At 45.2% G+C, this 24,850-nt stretch overlaps 1 protein-coding gene across 1 annotated transcript in view; it reads left to right on the forward strand.

Moving 5' to 3' along the window:
- Positions 1–18,865, forward strand: part of RPIA (ribose 5-phosphate isomerase A) — a gene marked incomplete at its 5' end in the record, with an annotated part of 30,610 nt that extends 11,745 nt beyond the window's left edge. The window contains 6 exons of the mRNA XM_082851964.1: positions 6,969–7,028; positions 9,227–9,291; positions 10,530–10,598; positions 11,264–11,405; positions 12,925–13,024; positions 18,104–18,865. Coding sequence (XP_082708090.1) covers positions 6,969–7,028; positions 9,227–9,291; positions 10,530–10,598; positions 11,264–11,405; positions 12,925–13,024; positions 18,104–18,198 — 531 coding nt within the window. The 3' untranslated portion in view covers positions 18,199–18,865. The remainder of the gene's footprint in view (positions 1–6,968; positions 7,029–9,226; positions 9,292–10,529; positions 10,599–11,263; positions 11,406–12,924; positions 13,025–18,103) is intronic.
- Between the last annotated feature and the right edge of the window lie 5,985 nt (positions 18,866–24,850).

Here is a 24,850-nt window from a genome sequence, read left to right on the forward strand (position 1 = left end):
CTTTTCACTCCCACCGTGGTGTCTGTTTTCTGAAGTTCCCAGGGCTGCTGGTCCTTGAACCTTTTGGGAGGTTCTGTGCCGTTTATTTGGTCACTTCTTAGCTTTTTCCAGTACTGGTTTAGGATACTGGCTTAGGATTTCTCTTTCTCATTTCAGCCATTTACCATTGTCCATCAGTGATGTAGCTTTTAGAAGTTGGTTGCTGTTTTTTCCTCTTTTTGGTTTATGCCATTGAGAAAAATTCCTTTATTGTACTATAGATTTAGAGAGGTTTAGGGAAAGAGCTGAGCTAAATACAGGTGTTCAATTGCTATCTTTAATTGGAAGTTTGATCTGTGTTTTTAAGATAGCATCCTCCTAGCCCACCTCTGTGTTGTGGTGGCTAGTAATAACCATGTACCCAGACTGGAAAATGCTGGCCAATTCCAGCTGATCAGGTAGAGGAGTCATTCACAGTTCACAGGACTTTAAAAAATTCACTTGTCCAGAGTTACTGTTTTGTTTTTTCCCCCCCATCAAACCCAAACTTATTCTGTGTTAAGTTTAGCCAGCCGCAATCTTCCTGAAATGATTGAAAGGAAATCAAGATATTTCATGTTCTGCCTTTTAAACAAGTAAACCCATAGGTGTTTAAAAGGATTTTTGTAGATTTTCCCTTTAAAGTTAAAAGCGTTTGGGAGAGGAAAATTTTAAAAAAGGGTTTAAAAGCCAGATCTGGTCTAGGCAAAAAAACAGTGTTTGCCCATGCTGGCTTTCAGTCTGCCTCTGTTAGTTGATAGAAGGGGAAGTGCAGCGTTTTCAGGTATTATTGTGAAATTGATGAAAAACAGGACTGCTAGCCTGCCACATGCCACTGTCCTTGATCACATGAGGCATTTGGGGGCCCCAGCTGTGGGATTGCAATGAGAAGGCATTGCTTCCTGTCTTTTTTTTTCCAAAAGTACAAGCTAATCATTAGCTTTCCTGCTCCCTGCACTTTTAAGAGCTGGAAGAGACAGCTGTTTGCTCTACACCCTCAGGAGCCCCTTAGCTTGTGAGCCTGGAGTGTCTGGTGTCTAGCAGGTACTGATCTCAGTTGAGCACCTGTGTCTGCGTTAGTCCTGGCTGAGCCGGTGATGGGTCCATATCTCCACAGTAGGGCTGTAGTGTTGAATTCAGTGGATTCGTTTCCCAGGGCTGCCATAACAAGGAACCACAAGTTGAGTGCTTAAAAAACAAATTAATTGCCTCTCACTTCTGGAGGCTAGATGTTGATTGCTTTAGAGGCTGTGAAGGAGAATCTGTTTTGTCTTTCTCCTAGCTTCTGGTGGTTTGCTGGCAGTCTTTGGCATTGCTTGGCTTGTAGGCACGTATCCTTGCTCTCTGCCTTCATGTTCGCGTGGCGTTCTCCCGGTGTGCCTCTGTCTGTGTGTACAAATTGCCCTTCTAAGGACACCAGTCCTGTTGGATTAGGGCTTACCCTCATGACATTCTGACTTGATGACCTCTGTAAAGGTCCAATCTCAAAATAAGGTCACAGTCAGAGTTACTAGGAGTTAGGACTCCAACGTACCTTTTTGTAGGGGAACACAGTATAACCCATAACACTCAGGGAGGAGGAAGCTCATGCCACCTGTGATGATGACTTCTCTCTGTGTGCAGGGCCATTCGCAGGGGTCTTGTGCGGAGTCCAGTCAAAGATGGGGAGAAGGGAGAGTTGGAGGACCTGCTGATGGAAGCAGGACTTAAGGGTCCCACCCCAGTGGGCTCTTTGAGGTCATTGTACAGGGTCCTCCACGTTGTGAAGGGGGGGATACAGACAATTTAAAGGCAGAACAGATCCTGTCCTTACGTTACTGCTTATTGTCTGGGAGGACACGGGGCTTGTGGAAGTTGGGGTGGCCTCCCAGCCACATAACATAGACAAACGTATCTGCTGGGCTCCTTTGTGTGCAGACTGGACGGGTGTTGAGACAGGCAGCTGGTGGTGGTGGTGAGGCAGATTTCAGTCAGCGTAGTGATCACCGAGGGTTTATCTTTTCAAAGGGGTGCGAGGCTCCTTGTGCACGGCGAGTGTTATTCAGCAGTGCTCGTGCCCAGTGTGGTACCTCGCTCCTAGTAGGCACTCTGCCTGTTGGATGAATAAATGCTACATTTATGTGGGTCATGTTTTACAAATATATGGTAGAGAAGAAGTAGAGGTAACGTGCCTGTTGGAGGAAGGAGAGCCCACTCCTTGCACAGGGGATTGGGGGCTTCCTGGAAAGCTGGGCGTGAGGGGCTGGAGTTTGGGAGGAGGCAGGGCATTTCAGGTAGAGGAGGGAATGCCAGATAACTCCTTTTAAAATTGTTATTGTTAAAAACGTTATTAATAGCATAGTATTATTATGTAAGACGACGTCAATTCCATTTATAAGCAGAGGCCATCCGCTCCTTTCGTTTTTCTTCTACATTCCCTTTGTTTGCCTTATCTTCTGATTTCCTTCCTAGTCCCTAGACAGGGCAGGAGAGCAGGAGACTGTATTTCTGGTCCTCGCCCTGCCCCTAACTTAGCACTGGGACCTCTCTGGGCATCCATTTCTTTCTTAAAACAGGAGTTTGCACTAGGTAACTTGACTGAACTCAAAATAATTAATTATTCACTCAACTATTGGCTTAACTGACCCTAACTGCTATAGGGTGAAAAGTGTATGTGAAATGTGCTCTCTGATTACAATCTAGATGGACAAACAGGACATCCTCATGAAAGAGTAACACTGCCAAGTGGTGCAGGCAGTCTTAACACTTGAATGTTAAATTACAATGATATACAGGATGTTTCCCTATAGGAATCATGATAGAACAGTTTCCTGACGCCCAGTGTTCATGTAATACGTTTGAATGCAGTTTAGTATCGTTTCTAAAGTAGTACATAAAATTAACAGGAACCGTAGTATATAACAGTTTTATTTGCATGATAGAATATCACACTGAACTTTATGCAGTTCACAGCATTATTCCAACACCATCTGTACTAGATATCTTTGCTGGAACAAATTACCCCCCAAACTTAGCAGTTTAAAACAAACATTTATTAGCTCCTAGTTTCCAAGGGGCAGGAACCTGGAGTGGTTACCTGGGGGGCTGTGGCCTCGGGTCTCCGGGGAGGCTGCAGTTAAGCTCTTGGCCAGGGCTTCCAGCTCCGTCTTGTGGGTGTTCTGGGCCTTAATTCTTCATAGCCTGTGGGGTATGGGTCTGTCCCCAGGGCTGTCTCCATGTCTTCAGGACCTGGCAGCTGGTTTCCCCCAGTGTGTGTGATAAGAGAGCGAGGGTGAGGGGGAAGGAGGGAGGGAGGGAAGGATCTTGTGGGAGCACGCCCCCCCTTCTTTATAAACTAATCGCAGAAGTGTCTTGCTATCTCCTCTGCTGTGTGCCACTGGTAACACAGAACAGCCTTGGGATGTTGTGGGCAGGGATTCCCCAAAGGCACGAATACCAAGAGGCGTGGGGGACTTTGGGGGTTCATCTTCCAGACGTTCCAAATGTTTTTATAGGCTTAGGGTCTGGAATTAGTATGGTTCCTCCAATGTTACATTTGGAGAAACCTAGGAACTGAGAAATAATCCAGAAATACCATTTTTATTGTTGTTTTCTCCCTTCATTATATATTTCTCTTTAATAGGAGCAAAATCATGTTTTTTTTTTCTTTTGAACTTTTTTCAGTCAGTATTTTATTTTAGCTTTTTATTGTGGAAAATCTCAAACTTCAAAAAGGATAAAGAATAATGTAATGAACTTCCACGGACACATCACCCAGTTTCCAGTTATCAGTTCATGGCCAATTTTGTTTCATCTATATCTCATTCTCCTTCACCTTTGTTATTTTGAAACAAATCCCAGGCATAGTATGATTTCATTGTATGTATTTTATTATGTCTCTCTGAAAAGTAGGGAGACTTTTAAACATCTCAACAATACTAAAAAAAATCAAACGATAACCTTTAATAGGATCAAATAAAAATCCAGGATTCAAATTTCCCCTATTGTCTTATCCTTTTTTACAGTTTGTTTGAATCAGGATACAAATAGGTCCCATATATTGCAAATTCCAGGGTCTTTGTACTTTATTGTTAGAGTCTTAGGATTTTGGATTTGAAGATTGACATTGGTCATTACCCATCTGCATCTTTTTATAGATGAGAAAACTTGCCAGGGGTCATGTGGCTGGTTCATTTAAGATTAGAACCGAGACCTTCGGATCCTACATTTCAGGTGCTTTTGACTTTAAGCAGAAAATGTTTTCAAGACGTGGCTTTTGAAAAGAAGTTTTCCATCCTTTAGTTCCTCTGCGTATTGTAAGCAGTGGCATGAACACAGATCCTTATCACTTGAACTTGAGTGGTCAGACTCAAAGGTTCACGGTGCATTTATTCCAGCAACAAATTCTGCTCTGGGCCCTGTGGTGGTGGTAACCCTCCCCTTCAGTCAGCCTGTGGGAAAGGCATGTCCATAGAGTCAGTGGTGCTGACTTTTCCTACAAACATCCTAAATCTTTCCCAGTCTGGTGCTCTCAGGTGCTCTCACCTAGCCATTCCGGAGGTCCAGCCTTTACATATTCTTCTGAGTGTATGTATTCTTTTGCTTATTTTTATTCAACAGTGTAGCCTGGAAATCAGTATGTATCTATTTGTAGTGATCTTCCACAGTCTTTTTTCATACTGTTAGATTTTTTTAGAGACGTTTCTAATATTTTGTAGATTTGGCTCTTAGTTTAGGAAATTTAAAAAAATGTTAGTTCCCCCTTATCCAGGAGGAATATGTTCCAAGACCCCCAGTGGATGCCTGAAACCACAGATAGTACTGAACCCTGTATACACTGTGTTTTTTCCTATACAGCCATACCTATGATAAAGTTTAGTTGATAAATTAGGCACAGTAAGAGATTAACAGCAACAAATAATAACATAGGACAATTATAACAATACACCATAATAAAAGTGACATGAATATGGTTTTTCTTTCTCTCAAAATATCCTACTGTACAAATGTAATGCCTTTTCCATCTTAACTAGGCACTTATGCACTGTAGTCTTGTAACTTTTGCAGTTTGAGATGCAACAGCAAAATTAGCACAGCTTTCTTTTTCCTTCTTTAACTTCATGATGGAAAATTCATTCTTACCATAGATCTTAGCAACCTCGGCATGTAACTTTTTTTTCTTAACTTACTAAATTGAGGACTTTCACTTTTTTACTTAAAGGACTTTATGGCTTGTCTTTGGCATATCTGAATTGCCAGCATCACTATTGCGCTTTGGGACCATTACCTTGGAGATATTGCAGGTTTGGTTCCATTCCACCATAATAAAGTGAGTATGATCTAAAGCGAGTCACATGAATTTTTTGGTTTCCCAGTGCATATAGAAGTTATGTTCATACTGCATCGTAGTCTAGTAAATGTGCAATAGTATTATGTCTAAAAAAGCAATGTACATACCTTAATTAAAAAATACTTTATTGCTAGGGACTTCCCTGGTGGTGCAGTGGTTAGGAATCCGCCTGCCAATGCAGGGGACAAAAGTGCGAGCCCTGGTCCGGGAAGATCCCACATGCCGTGGAGCAGCTGGGCCCGTGTGCCACAACTACTGAAGCCTGCGCGCCTAGAGCCTGTGCTTCGCAACAAGAGAAGCCACCACAATGAGAAGCCCACGCACCACAACGAAGAGTAGCCCCCGTTCCCTGAAACTAGAGAAAGCCTGTGCACAGCAGTGGAGACCCAATGCAGCTATAAATAAATAAATAAACGAATAAATAAATAGACTTTATTGCTAAAAATGCCAAAAAACAATTACAGTAGTAACATCAAAGGTCATTGATCACAGATCACAGTAACAAATATAATAACAATAATGAAAAAGTTTGAAATATTGCGAGAATTACCAAAATGTGATACAGAGACACAAAGTGAGCAAATGCTATTGGAGAAGTTGTACCCCTAGACTCCTTGGAGTCAGGGTTGCCACAGCCTTCAACTTGTAACAAATGCAGTACCTGCAAAGTGCAGTAAACTGAAGCACAATAAAACGAGGTATGCCTGTATTAGGTAAAATAAGGGTTACTTGATACACAAGATGGCTTTTAAATGACAGATAGGCAGGGTACGCAGGACAAAGGGATGAGGGCTAGCTACTCAAAATGGCGTGCAGTTTAAAAGTTGTGAATTGTTTGTTTCTGGAATGTTCCATTTAATGTTTTGGATCAAGGTTGCCCCTGGGTAACTGAAACAGTGGAAAGTGAAACCTTGAATGGCCATGGAGGGGGAGGGGGGTGGTGGTGGTGGGGGAGGGGTGGTGGTGGGGAGGGAACTACTGGCACTGTATTACCAGAGGCTTTGCGAGGCCATGACGCTACCTTTATTTATTTATTTATTTACTTATTTATTTATTTACGGCTGCGTTGGGTCTTCATTGCTGCACACAGGCTTTCTCTCGCGGTGAGCCGGGGCTACTCTTTGTTGCAGTGCTCAGGCTTCTCATTGTGGTGGCTTCTCTTGCTGCGGAGCACGGGCTCTAGGCGCACGGGCTTCAGTAGTTGTGGTGCACGGGCTCAGTAGTTGTGGCGCACTGGCTTAGTTACTCCGTGGCATGTGGGATCTTCCCGGACCAGGGCTCAAACCCTTGTTCCCTGCATTGGCAGGTGGATTCTTAACCACTGCGCTACCAGGGAAGTCCCCCTTGACATTATCTTAGGTAACAGGTCACTGAGGAGGAACTCCCAGCCTAGCACTGGAGCAGTGTTCGCTATGTGCTGTCTACCTTCTTCCAGCTTCTGGAATGAATTAACTTTTGCTGTTCATGGGGCTAGATCTCCTACCTCGTGGTGGACCAGGTTGGATTTGAGAGGAAGCCTTGGTGGGACTCAGTGTCTGACACTTAAAACCAGGAGGATTCTGGGGATTCTTGCCGTCACTAAGAGTTAATGATTAAGGGTGGATTTTCCTGTCCTCCACAGGCCCGTCAGCTCATCCTGCAGTATGGCTTAACTCTCAGTGACCTGGACCGACACCCAGAGGTAAGTAGAGAGAGGCTGCTGGGTTTTTTGGTCTCCTTTCTTCTTCTTTTTTTTTTTTTTTAAATAGCTGTCACTTGTTCATGGGCTCTGGATATCTTGTTGAGTCTAGGAGAAGAGTCAGTTAGTCATACTAGCTTTTCTCCTAGGACTTTGAATATTAATCCTCCTGAGGTCAGAAGAGAAGAGCTTATGAATTTCTAGGACATTCCCTGTGGTTTAACCGAGAGGGCTCAGGGACCCAGGGCTTCCTGCAGCCCTCACACAGACGTATACGATGTATACGAGCAGGGCGGCCCTCAGAACTAAGTGGAGATAAGAAGCATCATCTGAGGCAGCCATGGGTCTTTGAAAACAGATTAAAATGAAGTTGTTTGGTAAAGATGATTAAACACACGGACAATCTGGAGGAGACTGAAGAGCGAGCAGCATGCTCACGGCTGCCGTTTACTGAGCCTTGACTGTGTGCCAGTTACTATGCTAAGTGCCGGGCCTGTATTAAACCACAGTCGTCCCCGGGTATCTGCTGGGGAGCGGCCCCAGGACCCACTGCGAATACCAGAATCTGCAGATGCTCAGGTCCCGTAGTTGGCCCTCTGTATCTGTGGTTCAGCATCTGTGGATTCAACCAACCGTCGGTTATGTACTGTAGTACGTATTTAGTGGAAAAAAATCTGTATAAGTGGACCTGTGTAGTTCCAACCCATGTTGTTCAAGGGTCAGCTGTATTTAAGCTCCAGTAGTCTTGAGGGTGGGTACCATTATTACCTCATTTTACAGATAGGAGAAAGGCACAGAGAGGGCAAGGCATTTGCCTAAGGCCATGCTGTTTGTAAGTGGCAGAGCCTGAAAGTGAATCCAGGTGCTTCTGGCTCTAGAGGATGCTGCTTAGAAGGGTGTTGTGGGAAGAGGTAAAGTTTGAGCAGAGCTGTGAAGGCTAGGTGGCAAGGGCAGGAGAGAGCACTCCAGAGAGGGGTAGATGGGAACCATGGGAGCGGTTCCAGTCTGGCATGTGTGCAGTGCTGAGACTGGCTGGGGTGTCTAGGACCGAGTGAGTGGAATGGCTTTGTGCACAGCAGGGGGAGGGGGAGAGGGAGAAGGAGAGGAGAGGGCGAGGCTGCATTGGAAGAGTGAGGTGGGATTTCGGCAGCTTGAAAACAGACTTGATGGTGGTCTACTAATCCGCTGTGTCATGGGACATGTGGGCCACAGATGGGTTAGTAAGTACCATGGGAAGGGCTTGTTCAGAGATATCTGTGGGTAAAGCCAGGGCACAGGCTGAATCAGCTGTTCAGCTCTGTGGGGAGAGTGGTTTGGGCTGAAGGTGGGCGTGAAACCCAGACAGAAAAGGTTGCCGCCTTCCAGGCCCCAGAGAGCTGCCGTGGTGCAGAGAGGGGAGGAACATCGCAGGCTGTACCTCCATCCCTGTGAAAGGGTGGAAGCGAGGATGCCCCGTTGAAGCTTTGCAGGCCCTGGGCCAAGCAGCTCTTAACTGCAGCTTGAACTGAATCTGCGCCCTGAGGTTTTATACTGCTCTTTTAAAGACCATACTTGAGGCTCCCACCTTGTCTCTGCAGAGTACCAGGAGTGACAAGAAGTACATCCCTTTCTTGATTTCAAATTTTGAAACATGAATGAACCTATTCCCACTGCTTTTGGGCCTGGCAGTGGAGCTTCCTGTAAAGGGAGTGGGCCAGCCCAGACAGGTGCCTTGGTGGGTCATAGCGGGGGTACCTCAGAAAATTTCCAGTTCTGTATTGCATCAGATGTGTGTCAGCATGCCGGTATTTTTGCCACATTAGTACGGAGACTTCTGAATCAGTGTGTCTCAGCCTTTTTTCCATTAATGCCCACCCCCAATGAAATTTTAATCTCACAGGTATACTGTATACCTCCTTCTGTACTTGGAGGTGAAGTTACTCACGTTGAGATTGCATGCTCTCAATAATTCCAGCTCATCCCCAGAGAAGCCCATCAATGAGTAAAGGGAGTGTAAAGTGGTGGATCAGAGTTGGACCCAGGTGTGGTTCCCCTGTTTGTTTCCTGGTGACCTTAGTGGAATAGCTTAACCTCTCAGGGCCTCAGTTTCCCGACTGGCTAAATAGGAAAAACTGTGCTGGCTGATAGGGCTGCTGGGACCTGATGAGCTGTGGCATGTTCAAGCTTCGTGGTTTTTATATCTTTCCTTACCCTCATCACAGATTGACCTTGCCATCGATGGTGCTGATGAAGTAGATGCTGATCTCAATCTCATCAAGGGTGGTGGGTGAGTGTTGTGGGGATTTTTTTGCAGAGTATCTGCCGGTTAATCCTTAGCAAAGCAAAGTGGAATACAGAATAAACACATTGCCGCTGTGATGTACATGAGTTTGTCTCTACTTGGATGTGGATAGCATAAGGCTGTAGAACCAGCCTGGCATTTCTGGTTGTTAGTAGCAGTCTGGTGACAGGAACCTGGGCCTCTTCAATGAAATTATTCATCTTAAAGGGTTCTCTTTGCTGCCTTCTGCTGATTCCAACTTTAAAAACTGTACAGGCTAAAGCAAACATATTACCAGGACTAGATTACTAGGTCTGTGGGCTCTGAGCAGTTAGTGATGTATGTATGTATTCATTGATTTGGAAAACATTTATTGGGTGTTTCTTAGGTGTTGATTTTGGGGGGTTAGGAAGTGGTGAGTCGAAGGAGATGAAGTCCTGGTCTCCTGGTTCGTATAATCAAGCAGACTGTGGAGTGACACAGAATTTGCTTCACATCTCACTGTGCTCTCTCCACTTTATAACCTGGCTGTCACACTGCAGATACGGCAAGTTGTTCAGAGCTTGTCCTTACTTCTCCAGTTGCAGAACCTCCGCCTCATGCCATGCTCAGGTGGCTTCTCCCCAGGCACAGTGCTTCCTGACAGATGCATCTTAGATGGGATTATGCCCGCTGCCTGACTGGGAACCATTTCTCCCAGACACAGGCTGTGTTTCCATAGTCCATTTACTGGAAACAGCATGTCTTAGCTTGGGCTGCCATAACAAAAACCTTAGACTTAGTGACTTAAATGGAAAAATTTATTTCTCACAGTTCTGGAAGCCCTGGGCTTGCAGATGGCGGCCTTCTCAGTGCAGCCTGCTGTGGCGGAGGGAGGGAGAGTAAGAGAGCTTTCTGGTGTCTTCTTAAAAGGATATGCATCCTATCAGACCAGGGCCACACTTTAATGATCTCATTGAACCATAATTACTTCCTTAGAGACCCCATCTTCCAAGTATAGTCACATTGGGGGTTAGGGCTTGAACAATTGAATTTGGGGGGAGGGGCAGGGAGACACAAGTCAGTCCGTTGCACAGATGGAGTTGGGGTGGTGGTGGTGTTCCTTTAAGAATTAAAAATTAAATTTCTCTTTAAGTGCCAGAATTGAGTGGATTTTGGTTTCCCATATCTGACCTTAGTTTCCGAATTCAGTTTTTGTCTTACTTACCCCTGTGTTCATTTGCTGCTTCTTCCCCATCCCCCAGAGGCTGCCTGACCCAGGAGAAAATTGTGGCTGGCAATGCCAGTCGCTTCATCGTGATTGCCGATTTCAGGTACGATGTTTGGTGTTCTGAACTGTCCGCTGAGGAGGTAGATCGGCCCCCAGGCTTCATATTACAGAGGAGGAAACAGGTGGAGGGAGGGGCTTTTCTGATAGTCTATGGCGAGGGCCGTGTCCTGCAGGATTATGCTCTGCTTTCGTGCTGAAGTTAGGTACTGCTATTTCATGTGTCCACTGGAAGGAGGAGGAAACAGCTCGTCACCCTTGTTAACAGAGCGCGTCCTTATTTATCACGCGTTCGCGCCTAGCAAGGAGCCTCAAGAAGCGGCCCTGCAGCCTCTGGGGTCACACGTGACTTGTGTCGTGGACAGTCTTTGACCAGGCTCTCAGATTCCCCTTCAGGGAGTCTGATAGAAGGCACTCCTGCGAACATGTTAATTAAAAAAAAAATTACAGCTGTAAATGATGATGTTCTTCACACCTGTATATGACAAGCCAGTCACATCCAGGTTTTAACATTTTTGTCATATTTACTTACAAAAGCTACTGCTTTTCTTAAACGGTAAAACACAGCCAATGCGTTTGAAGCTCCGTGCACTCGACCCTTCTCGCTTCCCTTGTCCTCTTGCCTCATTATTACCCCCATGCCTGAATTTGCTGTGTCTGTACCACTGAGCTTATTTACATTTGTTGTACTTTCTGACTCTTTCTTTCCAGGAAAGATTCAAAGAACCTCGGGGATCAGTGGCACAAGGGAATCCCCATCGAGGTCATCCCGATGGCCTATGTCCCAGTGAGCCGAGCTGTGACCCAGAAGTTTGGGGGTGTGATTGAACTTCGAATGGCTGTCAACAAGGCAGTAAGTGGCCAGGGAGGTTTCTGGAAGGCATTCCAGGCTCTCAGGGCTCCTCCTTCCTGCTTCCATTAGGTCTGTGCCTAGACTGGGCAGGTGGCTTCTGTTTATTTATTTTTAATCAGCCTATTGGTTTGCTTTTAGAGCGCTGGCTTTATCAGTTTCCACATTCAAACTCATGTAGATAAGACTATACTTAATGCAATGCATATTCTCTGTACAGATGGGCGTATTTTCTGTCGCTCGGGATCTATGCTCCTTAGGTTATCTGGTCTTTGTACCCGAGGCCTGGATCTCTGACTAACAGCTGCTAAAAATGGGTTTTGGGAGGCCCGCCTGGGGCAGAAAGTTATTCAGGTTTCATGGTGTAATTTTATTTTCCCTCCTCTTTTCTCATTCTGTGGTTAAATGAAGTAGAGTTTCTTGGGAGATGTGAATTCCTCCCCAGGAATGTACTCCAGAAACTTCGTCCACATGTTTCTCTTCAGCTTCTAAAGTGGGTTGCACAGAACTTTTTTTTTCTTACACTTAAATAAACAAAAAAGCAACAGCAGTACTCCAAAAAATAACTGTAGTTGCAGACGGAACTATATATAAAAAGTTTGGAACACACAGAAGAGAAAGCAAGTTATCCGTAACTCTACCCTGACGAACTTTTATTGTGACGTGTTTTCTGCCTGGTGTTTTTGTGACTTTTACAAAATCATAATCCTAATCATACTGGTTGTACAGAGCTCTGACTCTGGCTCCCTGTGTAGCTGAAAAGCCAAGAGGAGATTGTTGGGGTGCTCTCTCATGGCTGGGGTTCCTCCACACTAGAGCCCAGCATCGTGCCTTCGTGGGGTTCTGCACTGGGCTCCCAGCCCTTCTCCAGTTTGCAGAGGAGTCCTCATTTCCTTGCCTTTGACTGTAGTGTTCTGTCAACGTTTATGCTGCTAAACGCTTTCTAATGCGCAAAGCTTTCTAATGCGCAAAGCTGTCGCGGAATTCTGGATTACTTAACTAAAACTACCCCCAGCCTGTTCGACCCCAGGACCCATCTCTGCTCCCTGTCTTTTGGATGGGTCTGCCCCACCTGGGGGAGCCTCGTCTTATGTTGCATTACTGATGGTTCTTAACGTGAAGCTGTGGGAATGTTGAGCCGTGTTGGTAGTCTGTTCTGTTGCTGTAGTTTTTCACTCTAATCATAGCTAAGAATCAGTGAGCCCTCGCTGTGGCTAACGTTACCCATGTGGCTTACCCACAAGCTGCCTGATGAGGTATGTTTCATTATCCCTTTTTTGCCATTGAGGAATCTGAGGCTTTCAGAGGTTAACGGCTCCTGTGAGATCTATCTATGCCTGGATGGCTTCAAGACTCCAGTTCTGACTCCCAAGTTCCTGCCTCCTAGAAAGCACGAGGCAGGGGTACTGGTTGGAGCGGGTTAATTAAGATACTTGTCTTTGGTTATCACCTCCACTCTCCTGCTCTCCTCTGCCTGCCTGTATGTACATGGCCTCTGTAAGTGTGGGGAATTATCTTCTAGGGTCCTGTGGTGACGGATAATGGGAATTTTATCCTGGACTGGAAGTTTGACCGGGTCCACAAATGGAGTGAAGTGAACACAACTATCAAAATGATCCCAGGTAATGGGAGTGGCGTTCACTGAGCACAGATGCCCATGCCCTTCGTAGCTGTCCCCTGCCTCTGGCCGTGGATGGATGCGGGCTTTGCAAGACTTGGTTGGAAAGAATTTCCTTCATGCTGTGTTTGGAATTCCTAACTTCACGCCTTTGCCTTTTCCTTATTGCTCACCTAGCAGCTTCGTTGGTTGGCATTTCACAACCCATTCAGCTGGGGTAGGCCTGGAGCTGATGGGGTGTCAGATGGGGCCTGCCTTGAAATAAGCCCGCCCTCTCTGCGAAGAGCCTTTCCTTTCAGGAGCTTGACTGCAGCCTCTTTGATTTTGGCATGTTCTCTGGGGGAGAATGACTCAGGTCACCCACACATTAGATTCCTGCCACAGGCAGGGCGCTGTGACACGTGTTACAGGGAGTTCTCCTGTTAATAGAACATGGGCTCTGCCTCAGGGAGAGTTGATGTGAACCTGGGGAAAGCTGTGTGGGGCTGCCTAGGAGCTGTGTCTACAAATAAGATGGAATGTGGAATGCCAGGAGTCTAGAGTTGCTTCTTCTGCGAAGCAGGGGGAGGTTCATGGAGGATAGGTGACTTTGGACCTCTGCCTTAGTGTAGAGTGATCCAGACACTGTGCTAAGTGTTGAAAAACGTCTCGTTGATCCCCCAATTTAATAAGATAGTTACAGAGGAAAACACGGATCGAGGAAGGGTACATGGTTTGCTCAAGGGCTGCAGCCCCAAGGTGGGAGCCTGGGTTGTCTGCCTCTAGACCCTGAACTCTAAGTCCTTCCTTCGTCGAGAGCCAGGTCAGGAGGGGGTTGTGTGACACGGACATCTGGAGCAGTGGGGTGTCTCCAGTCCACCTTGTGCCAGGGATCCGGGCCCTGGGTGAAGGCTGGGTGGGCAGTATCGAGGTGAGTTATGAGTCCAGGCCAGAGGTGGTACTGAGGGCTCATACGAGGGGATTAAAAAGAGGAGGCAGATGTGAGAGATATCAGTCTTATGATATCGAGCGACTAAGATTCCAACTGGGAATATTGCATGACATGAAGTATTCTTGGGCCAGAGCAAGCTAATGGGGCAGGTGAAGTCAGTTTAGTAGATTGTAGTGGCTAGGGGTGGATTCTGGAGCAGACATCCCGGGTAAGGATCCAAACCCAGGCTTGCTCTATCAGTATGACCTTTGTGCAGTCAGTTAAATCTCTGCGCCTCAGTTTCTTCCTCTGTAAAAGAGTCTGCTGTTAGTACCTACCTCATAGGATTGTTGGGAGGAGTAAATGAGTTAAAATGGTGCTCGGCACACGTGGAAATATTTGTTGAATGAGTACATCCTTAGGAAGGAAGTATACTGTCTTCATCAGTAATTAAGTTGCTAGGTTACATTCTGATTTACCCATGCTATTTGGGAATGAAATACATATAAATATATAAAATGAAAAGTATATAGACATGTAATAAAGAGCTAATTCTCCAACCTTACTTTACTCTTTTAGTCTTCTATTGACAATCTTTTTCCAGATTTACTATGTAAAGAAGATGCGTTGAATTAAGATTATTCCCTTACTTAGTGTTAACTTTTTAGTGGAAGAACTAAAGAGCCTTCTAAGAAGGCAGGAGGAAGAGAAGCCATAGAGGTCACTGTCAGTAACGTGGGAGGATTAGCCCCGAATGATGATACAGACAAACCCAGGGACGCACAGGAAACCGCTCACCATTGCCGGTGCTGTTCCTCTCTAGGTGGATTTCTTGCAGTGCCCACTGGGTAGCTCTGTTGCACCTGTTCAGACCTTTCTTGGTGTATTGAGACATTGAGATCTCCTTGGTGAGCGGATTTCTCCCACGCTTTGCTCTCCACCTTAGTAAGTAGACGCTACATCCTAGAGAAGTTCGGAGTTTCATTAGGAGCTTAAAATGAAGAAAGCGAAAAAAGAGAAGCTAGATGTTAAATTATTTAGTGCAGTGCCACCAGGATCATCAGTGAGGTTTTGTTCTCTTTCTCATTCTCTTTTCTCTTCCTCTTTGGTCTCTTAAGATACTTGCTGCTGGACCATGATCAAGGGAGGAAAAGAGGGCAAGTTTCCCTGTCTATCCTGTCTGTCCTATCACCCTGCCCTTGTCCCACGTACGTTCATTTATGTGAGGACACTTAAAGGACAGTTAAACCGGTCCATGGCTGGTCACGCCCTTGGATGTTCCATTGTTTGCACGCAGAGCAGAGGTTCTTTCCCCCATGTTCACATTGAGCCACCTCTGCCCTTTCCACTAATTGGGAGGGTTAGTCGCTCCTAGCATCTCAGTAATCTGAAGAGAGTTTGCTCTAAGATCAGACCTTAGACTGCTGCCATACATCTCTGCGCTTTCTTTGAAGTCTTTTCTGGAGCCAGTATGGCTTTCTCTCGGATCAGGTGGAAGCTGTCACCTTGTATTACAAAATTTTTGAAAAGGATGGGCCTTGAGTGGCCACTTGGCATGTCTTTGGGAGGCCCCAGTTGTGGCGGCCCAGTGTGGTGCTGGAGACCTCTGTGTTTCAGCAGCTCCTTTCTCTACCTGATGGCTTTTTATTGCCGGTAGATGATTTTATTTGTTTATGTATTGGGGGCTGTCTTTGAAAATTTTAATTTTAATTTTAATTTTTTAATTTTGTTTATCCTTTTTAATATATGTAGTTCAAAATTACAAAAGTAAACAGTGAAAAGTCTCTATCTTCTATCCCTTTGCCCTTCCCCCAGTCTGGAGGCAGCCAGTGCTGCCAAAGTCGTGTGTCCTTCTTGAGTTGATCTTTCGTAAATGCAAATCAGCCCCCGCCCCCATCTCCTTTTACATAAGTGACAGCACACTAGACAAGTGGTTTGCTTCCTGCTTTTTCCCATCTTGAAGATTATTATGTAATGGTTCACAGAAGAGCTTCCTCATTTTTTTTTTAAAATAATTGCATGGCATTCCATTTTGTGGCTATCACATAATTTATTTAACCAGGACCCCACTAGCAGATATTTGTTTCCAGTTGTTTTTGTTCTTGTTTTTTTTCAGAAGGGAATTACCAGATCGGAGAATAAGTGTATCTGATTTTGCTAGTGGTGCAGAATTGCCCAGTTTACCCTTCTGCTAACAGTGTATGCAGGTGCCGCTTGCCCTACACACTGGGTCCGTCAAACATTTTTTTTTTTAATTTTAATTTTATTTATTTATTTTTGGTTGCGCTGTGTGGCATGCAGGATCTTAGTTCCCTGACCGGGGATCGAACCTGCGCCCTCGGCAGTGAGAGCTCGGAGTCCTAACCATTGGACCTCAGGGAATTCCCAAACTTTTTTTTTTCGATAGTTGAACAGTAGAGTTAAGTCCCCTGCATATGGACGAGTTCTGTTCCAAGAGCACATTTGTAAGTCCAATTCGTTCGTAAGTCCAACAAAGTTAGCCTAGGTGCCCAACTAACACAATCGGCTATATAGTACTGCACTGTAATAGGTTTATAATACTTTTCACACAAATAATACATAAAAAGCAAACAAAAAATCAAGAAAACATCTTACAGTACGGTACCTTGAAAAGTACAGTAGTACCAGCTCCATCACTGCTGCTTTGACACTTGCTTCCAGACATCCCGGGCTTGAAACAAAGATACTGTACTACTGTACTCTATGCAGTACTCTACAGTAAAGTACACAAAAGCACAACCACCTGTAGAGGATGCACGGACGTAGCAACGTGTGTCAGACATGTGAACTAACTTATGTGATCGGACATGCGAACGCACGTTCACCTCTTTGAAAGTTCGCAACTTGAAGGTTCGCATGTAGGGGATTTGCTGTATTATCTCATTGTAGTATGTGTATATACGTAAATATTTTCAGTGAAGGTTGCTTACAGTTGTAGTTAATTCTCGCTACTGAATAGTATACCATCATATTTATGTGTTTGGAAAAAAGTTTGTATATCCATTTTACTCTTATGGGCATTTGGGTGTTTCTAGTTTTTAGCTGTTAGTAAAAGTGCTGCTGTGAACGTTCTCATACACGTCTTTTGAGGGCCATATATATACCTAATATATACCTTATATACCAAAGAGTAGAATTGCTGGATCATCAGGTATGAATATGTTCAGCTTTAGAAGATGTACCAGCAGACATTTTCCAACGTAGTTTTGCCAATTTACTCCTACTGTTAGCGTGTGGGAGTGTCTTTGCATTCTAGTCAAATTTCATTATACTCATTCTGGTGAGTGTGTTGTGGTGTCTTGTTTTAATTTGCATTCTCTTTTGACTAGTTTGAGCACCGTTTTCTCTGTTTATTGGCCATTTTGGATAACCTTTTTTGTGAAGTGCCTCTTTTTTTTTTTTTTTAATAAATAAATAAATAAATTTTCTATTTATTTTTGGGTCTTCATTGCTGCACACGGGCTTTCTCTAAGTTGTGGCGAGCGGGGGCTACTCTTCATTGTTGTGCGTGGGCTTCTCTTGTTGCAGAGCATGGGCTCTTAGGTGCTCGGGCTTAGTTTTGCTCCGCGGCATGTGGGATCTTCCCGGACCACGCTCGAACCCATGTCCCCTGCATTGGCAGAAGGATTCTCAACCACTGCGCCACCAGGGGAATCCCTCTTCCAGTCTTCTGCCCGTTTTTCTACTAGGTTGTCTGTCGTCTTATTGATTTGGAGAGTTTATATATTTTGATGTGGTATATGCATTGCACGTATGTTCCAGCCCTTTGTGGGAGAAAGTTCTAAGGCTGATAGTGTGATTGAGGATAACTGGAAGTGGGGATACTTCGAGTAGTCCTGGGGGGCCTCTCTGAAAAGATGGCCAGTGCAGACTAAGGCAACAGTGAGCAAAGGCCCGAAGGCCAGGAGAAGCTTTGCACATCTGAGTATAGAGGGAAAGCCAAGACTGCAGGGGAGAAGGCATTGCAAGAAGAAATAAAAGTATCAGAATCTCTTTTCATTGTCATGAGGGAGGGAGGGCTTTAGGCTTGTCATTTCTTTGTCCAGTGCTGTTCATGGTAGTTGCTCCTACGGACCCTGCCCTGTGATCCTGGTTTTCTTCTTGCCTTGGGAACCTGAAACTTAATGCTCCCTCCCGTCCTTCGTCCTGCAGGCGTGGTGGACACGGGCCTGTTCATCAACATGGCGGAGAGAGTCTACTTTGGGATGCAGGACGGCTCGGTGAACATGAGGGAGAAGCCTTTCTAAACTGGCCCTGCAGGAGCGGAGTGTGTTCCCCTTGTGTCCCCAGCCCGCCGCCGAGGCGGACATGCCTCTCCAGGAGCCTTTGCCTTAATGTATCTGTGCCAGGTGGACACTTGGCAGGGTGGGGGGTTGAGGGTTAAATCTGGTCTTCTGAAGTATTGTTATTAAATGTCTTTTTAAAAAGAGAAATATAAACATATATATTTTTACTATTAAAAATACTTAGTTGTTTTTTTATAAAGTAGAACTTGATTTCATGTTTTATATGAAACATTTACCAAAAAAAAGGAGGACTGTCTTTTAAACTTTTACCTTGAGCCTGCTGGTTACGGTGAAGCCTCTGAATATTGGGTTTGCTGAGAAATGTAAATCAAACTTTTCTTTAAACTGGTGAGATGAAGGGCCCAGCCAGCAGCGATTCCCTGATGCCTTACTGGAAACACTGGAGTTTGTTTACTTTTCTACCACACTGTTTTATTTTTCGTTTTTGTTGTGTACAGACGCACAGTGTGTAGTTACGTGTTGTAAGATGTGAATGACAGAAATCCGGTGAGCGTAGGGGTGTGGTGTGTGTGACTCAGAGTGTGTAGACCACCAGGGGGAAAACACGGGGGCTCTTTTGCCGAGAACAGGGGGTTCATTCAGACCCCTCTTGTTGGAAGCCATTGGCTGGAAGTACTTGCCAGTACTGCCAAAGCACTGCTGTGAAACACCTTTAAATGATTGTCTTTTCGTCGTTAATATTTTTTTCCTTTATTGTTATTTGCATGGTTCGGCATCAGAAGTTGTTACCTCTTTATATTGTTTGAAGGTTGAAATAAAACAGTATGGTGCCGTTTTGACTGTTTGTCTTTACTATAGAATTTTTGTCAGTTTTGCAGTAAAATAGGAATCAGGTTTGCTCACCCACTTTACATCGGATCTTTGATAAGGGGTAGAATTCACTCAAGCAATCTTGAGCCAAAGAGTAGACAAATATTACCTTTATTTCTGAGAGAGCTTGATGTCAGTTTTATTCCAGAGACCTCTGTCAAATAAGACATTAGTTTTCTTTATTAATAGAGGATAACACAGCTGAACAAAAGTCACAGATTATCCCCAAGTTTCACACCGGTCACACTTTCGATCCTGGAAGCTGAAAAGCAGTAAAGTGGGTAACCTGACTTTTCTCTGTGTTCTCCCGGTCTGTAATCTTCGCAGTGTGCCTAACGAGCAGTGAACCGTCCAGAAAGCCTCCGATGGGAACGGAAAGGCTGTGATCAGCTCAGTGATGATTCCAGATGGGACTCGGGAATCCATCCTCTTGCAAAGGTGTTTGTGCGGAGAGCCCTGATTCCCCCCCCCGCCATGTGCTGACTTCGCACGATCCTTAGACAGTCATTTCACTCGCCTTGGCCTCTGTTCTGAAGCTTGGATTATAGCTGCCAAACTTAGTGGCATTGGAATTCCTGCTAAATCAAGTTGCAGGAAAAAAGTCCATCAATCAGGACTGAGCACTGACGAGGCTTTCTTTGCTGAATTCCTTCTCCTCTTTGCTCTTAAGGTGCTGTTTAAAAATCGTTGCCTCACACATTGTTAGGAGACCTATTGTTAGGAGCGTTTTATTTTTCTCCAAGACTCTTTTGGTCTGGGTGATAGGTAATTTTTGCACAAGATGGGCACTAGGTCTTAGCTGAGAAAACTTTTGATAGAACTGATTTTTGGAATGATCCTTTAAAGCTCTTGGATTAAATTCATAAAGATAAAGGCATAAAGATAAAGGCATAAAGATAAACAAGGTTAAACTGGGCTTCTGAAAAACGCCTGCACGCTCCACAGCCCGTGTAAATCCTCAGAGACTTTCATACGCCTTCACACTTGTGACCCAACTGCAGTTCCCTTAAGTGTGAATGTGAGGTTTTTCTTCTCGTGAAGAAGAAAAAAAACACCTGCTGTGCTTCAGGTATGCATACAGCAGTTTGTTCTAGAGGTCAATTTTGATTAAAGTTTCTTCAATAAAGTTGTTAGTAAATGTGATCTTGTTGGATGGACACAGTTTGCAGGCTTGTGGTCTGTTGGAGGGGCACAGGGCAAGCTGCAAGTCCGGTGTTTGGGAAAAGTTTATAACCAAGTTAAGCTGCCACCTTTCTGGGAGACATCAAAGGGGAAAAACAATCACTTGGTTTTGAATCAGATCGATTCTACTTTGGTTTCAGCCAGAGCTCATCAAGTTTTGATACTCTTCAATCATCAAGTGTTTTTCAATCAAGTCTCCATCACGTGCCAGTTCTTAGTGGGGAGTAGTTGGGGGCCGGGGCGGGGGAGGGTGGGGACAGAGACGAGACACCTCCTGTGCTCCAGATGCTTCCAGCCTTTGGGGCGAGACAGATTGACAGAGGAATTGTCAGCACAGTAAGGAGGAGGGGCCACGAGGTAGGAAAAGTTATCAGGTGACTGGTGACAGAGCCCTACCTGTCCTCACTGTGTGCAGGTGCTGGCCTGGGCCTTTGGCCTGTTGTCTCACAGCAACTTGGTGGTGTCTGTTCTTTTCACTGGCGGAGTGGGAAATGGGCTCAGTTTAAGTAACTTGTTCAGGTCATACACTGGAAAGCAGGCCAGGCTTTTCTGGCTCATAGTTGCAGGTGGTTGTAGGACTCTGAAGGGTTGGTGTTCTTAATTGTTGTATCCATCATTTGTAACTTGAATCACAAGTAATTTGTAATTTGTTAAAGTACTGAAGTTAGTGAATGGTTTATTGTGTATGTCTGTATGTGTATAGACTCATGGGTAATCCTATACTATTAATAAATTTCTGTTCTCTAATGAGCTTTCTTTTAATGGGAGAAAGGAGCAGGACATTGTGCAACCTAGGGTCGGCTGTGGGAAGGCCCTTGTAGGAGCTGGTCCTTAATGCCATCACTGATTTTCTCTCCTCCCATGCTTGTTTCCTTTCTCCCCTTTCCAAGATATACGCACAGTGGCAACCATAGGCGCTGCTAGCCTGGGGAGGATGTTTATGGCTAAGGCTTGTTAGTTCCCTGTAGCCAAAGACTCTTCAGAACATGTAGTTGAACAAAATTGGTTTTATTGACCCATTGAGTGAAGGACGTCACATGCCATGGGGAGTCTGTCCAAGGGTGTTAGGACTTAGAGGATTTAGGCTTAATGCCTGGGGCTTTGGGGGAGGGCTTTGTACTGGAATGGATGTCATCAAGAAGCAGGAGAGGGCTTCCCTGGTGGCGCAGTGGTTCAGAGTCCGCCTGCCAATGCAGGGGACACAGGTTCGTGCCCCGGTCCGGGAAGATCCCACCTGCCGCAGAGCGGCTGGGCCCGTGAGCCATGGCCGCTGAGCCTGCGCGTCTGGAGCCTGTGCTCCGCAACGGGAGAGGCCACAGCAGTGAGAGGCCCGCGTACCGCAAAAAAAAAAAAAAAAAAAAGGAGAATTCTGTGATCGGGCATCTTAATTTTTACTGCGAAGGTAAGAACGGAGTGAGGCTGAAGTTGGGATCGGCAGCAGTCACTCAATAGCCAGGGGAGGGGCTGTCTGGTCCTGTTTGTGGTTTGGATGACGTTCATGTGTTGTCTCTTTCATGGAGACGTGAAATGATTACGGAGTCATCTCGTGTTTGTCCTCACAGTCACAGTGGCTTTGATGGTGTTCTGTGATATTGTTTATGATGCACAGGAGAACACAGCAGCCTTGCCGTGGGGTGCCAGGCCAGCTCTTAGCAACACCAACACTGGGCTGTAGAGCCTGGCCAGTTCGCAGCTGTCAGGGGCTGCATTTCTCTTTCCCAGGATCTTCTGACCCCAGGGTCTGGAGACCTGAGTGTTCTATGAGCTACTCTTCCCTTCCCTTTGGTTAACAGGTACTGAGTACTTTCTGTGTCCTGGGCACTGGAATGGAAGAGTCAGGCCACAGATACCCTATGATGTGACTCTAGCCTTCAAAGACTTCATTGGTGCCATGAAGTTTGCTCGCTTCCTGTCCCACCTAGCAGCGGATGCAGCCAGATTTAGGATTGCATCAGCCTTCACTCTCCACTAACCCAGTGATCAGATGATGTTTTTGACACAGGTTCAGTGCCTTTGCTTTTTTAGTAACCAGCTTGTATTGCAGGACAGCAAAACACTCCAATATAGCCTCGCATTCAAATGTGCCCAAGTTGACCTCTGCAAATAAACGTCTTTCATGATGCTTTGAGAGGGATGGAAATGTGATGGTTAATGAGGGCAGTGTGGTAAGGTGGAATCCAGAGGGGAAGGGAAAGGTCTTCCCTGCACAGGCCACCCCAGTGTTCTGTGGACAATGCATTATGCAGCCTGATTCAGTGTTGAAACTCCATCACTGAGAACATCTCTGCTCGGCAGCAAGGTGGGAGAGGAAGCAGCTTCTCTGGGAATGGAAGCCCTGGCTGCCTGCATCTCTATCAGCTTCAGCCCATGGGCAATAAGACCCCCAAATGTCTCCCTGATGACAGAAATACATTGGAGGGACTTCCCAGATTCAAGGGTGTTCCAACCTGAGTTGCAAATAGGAGAGTTGCACGCATCCTCATTTTATTTCAGAAGCTGTTCTTAGTGGAGTGTTAGGCCAGTCTCCAGTCTCTGATGAGTTCAATTCAGATTAGAGCTCTGATCTGAGTTTAGCTCTACTTGGCCCATGTTCCTGTGCCAGTGGTGCTGCCTCCTGTTTCTTTGTGAACTTGTGGAAGCATTCACAAGGCGAGAGCCCGCAGGGAGCTGGCACCCAGGGCAGTACAGGTATGGTCGAGAACAGCACTGCCCAGTGGAAATGTGAGACACATATATGCTATTTTAAGTGTCCTAGTAGCCACGCTAAAAAGGTTAAAAAAAACCCCAAAAACCCCAAAACAGGTCAAATTAATTTTAATAAAATATTTAACCCAGCAAATCCAAAATATTACTATTTTAACACATAGTTGATACTTTACATTCTTTTTTTTTACTAAGTCTTCAAAATATCATATATGTTTTACTTCAGTACATCTCATTTTGGACTAGGCACATTTCAGGTTCTCAATAGTGACTATAGGATTGGGGAACAAGGTTCTAGAATTCAAGTGGAGCTCTGGTGTTGTCCTTGTTCTGACTTTTTAAAGCCTCCTTTGATTCACAGGAGCAAGCCTGGGTTCTCCTGTGGCCCTAGATTTTTTTTAAAGCCCACAGAGCATTGAGTCAAATAGAGGGCGCCCCAGGGGCTCCACTCAGTTGCCCCAATTTTTTTTTTTTGGCATCTCTTTATCTATCTGTCTATCTATCTGGGTTGTGCTGGGTCTTAGTTGCGGCATGTTGATTCTCGGTTGTGGCATGCAAGTGGGATCTAGTTCCCCGATCAGGGATCGAACCCGGGCCTCCTGTATTAGGAGTGTGGAGTCCTACCCACTGGACCACCAGGGAATTCCCATCAAGCAGATGACTTTTTTGACCTTATAAGTGGCCTTAACTCCAGGAAAGAGAATACCATTCCTTCAGCTTCTGAGTTAAATGATTATTTTAGTTGAGGTATACTGTTTTTGCTGAGAGAGGTAAGTATGATTAAGATAGTAACCTTGGTTTGGAATTCCATTCTTCCACTTACTAACTTTTGGATAAGTTATTTCACTCATAAGCCTTGATTTCCTCAGTGTAAAATGGCTATAAAAATGTTACCTTTTAGGGTAATTTTGAGGATCAAATGAATTAATTCATGCCAAGTGCTTAGAGCACTTATTGGCACGTAAAGCACTCGAATGTTTTATTCTCATTAGACTGCTGTGGGCTTATATTTTCTAGATGCTTTGGGCCTCACAATGAAGAGCATTGGGACGTGCAAAAATAGCTTGCTGAAAATAATTAGGGGGCGCATAGGATGGGGAAACGATGAACTGAGTCATAGGTACATGGGGTTCACTGCTCTCTGCTTTTGAATGTGTGATATTTTCCATAATAAAATTTTTCTTAAAATGGCTTGCCAACTTTTGTCCTGGAATTTGCTGAAAGAAAACATTGTTACAATAATTTTAGGTGCCCCTGTGAAGTACCACGTAGGATTATCGAGATGTGTGAGTATATGTGTGTGTTCTGCTCGGGAAAGTCAGGGAAAGCCTCGTAGGGTAGGTGGTCATTTAGTTGTATCTTTAAAAAAATTTTTTCAGCTCTATTGAGATATAATTCACATACCATACAATTCACACACTTAACGTGTACAGTTCAGTTTGTAGTATATTCGTAGAGTTGTGTAGCTGTCGCTACAATTCTAGAACATTTCCAGCAACCCAAAGAGAAACCCCTTGTCCATTAGCAGCAACTCCCTGTTTCCCCTCAGTGCCTCCCACCCACACCCCCCAGTCCCAGGCAACCATGAATTCACCTCTTTTTTCAAAATAATTTATTTATTTTTGGCTGCATTGGGTCTTCGTTGCGTGTGGGCTTTCTAGTTGCGGCGAGCGGGGGCTACTCTTCGTTGTGTGGTGCGTGCGCTTCTCGTTGCGGTGGCTTCTCCCGTTGCAGAACACGGCCTCTAGGTGCATGGGCTTCAGTAGTTGTGTCACACCGGCTCAGTAGTTGTGGCTCATGGGTTCTAGAGTGCAGGCTCAGTAGTTGTGGTGCACGGGCTTAGTTGCTCCACGGCATGTGGAATCTTCCCAGACCAGGGCTCAAACCCACATCCCCT

The sequence above is a fragment of the Leucopleurus acutus genome, assembly GCF_964270905.1.
Source record: "Leucopleurus acutus genome assembly, chromosome: 12".
NCBI lineage: Eukaryota > Metazoa > Chordata > Mammalia > Artiodactyla > Delphinidae > Leucopleurus > Leucopleurus acutus.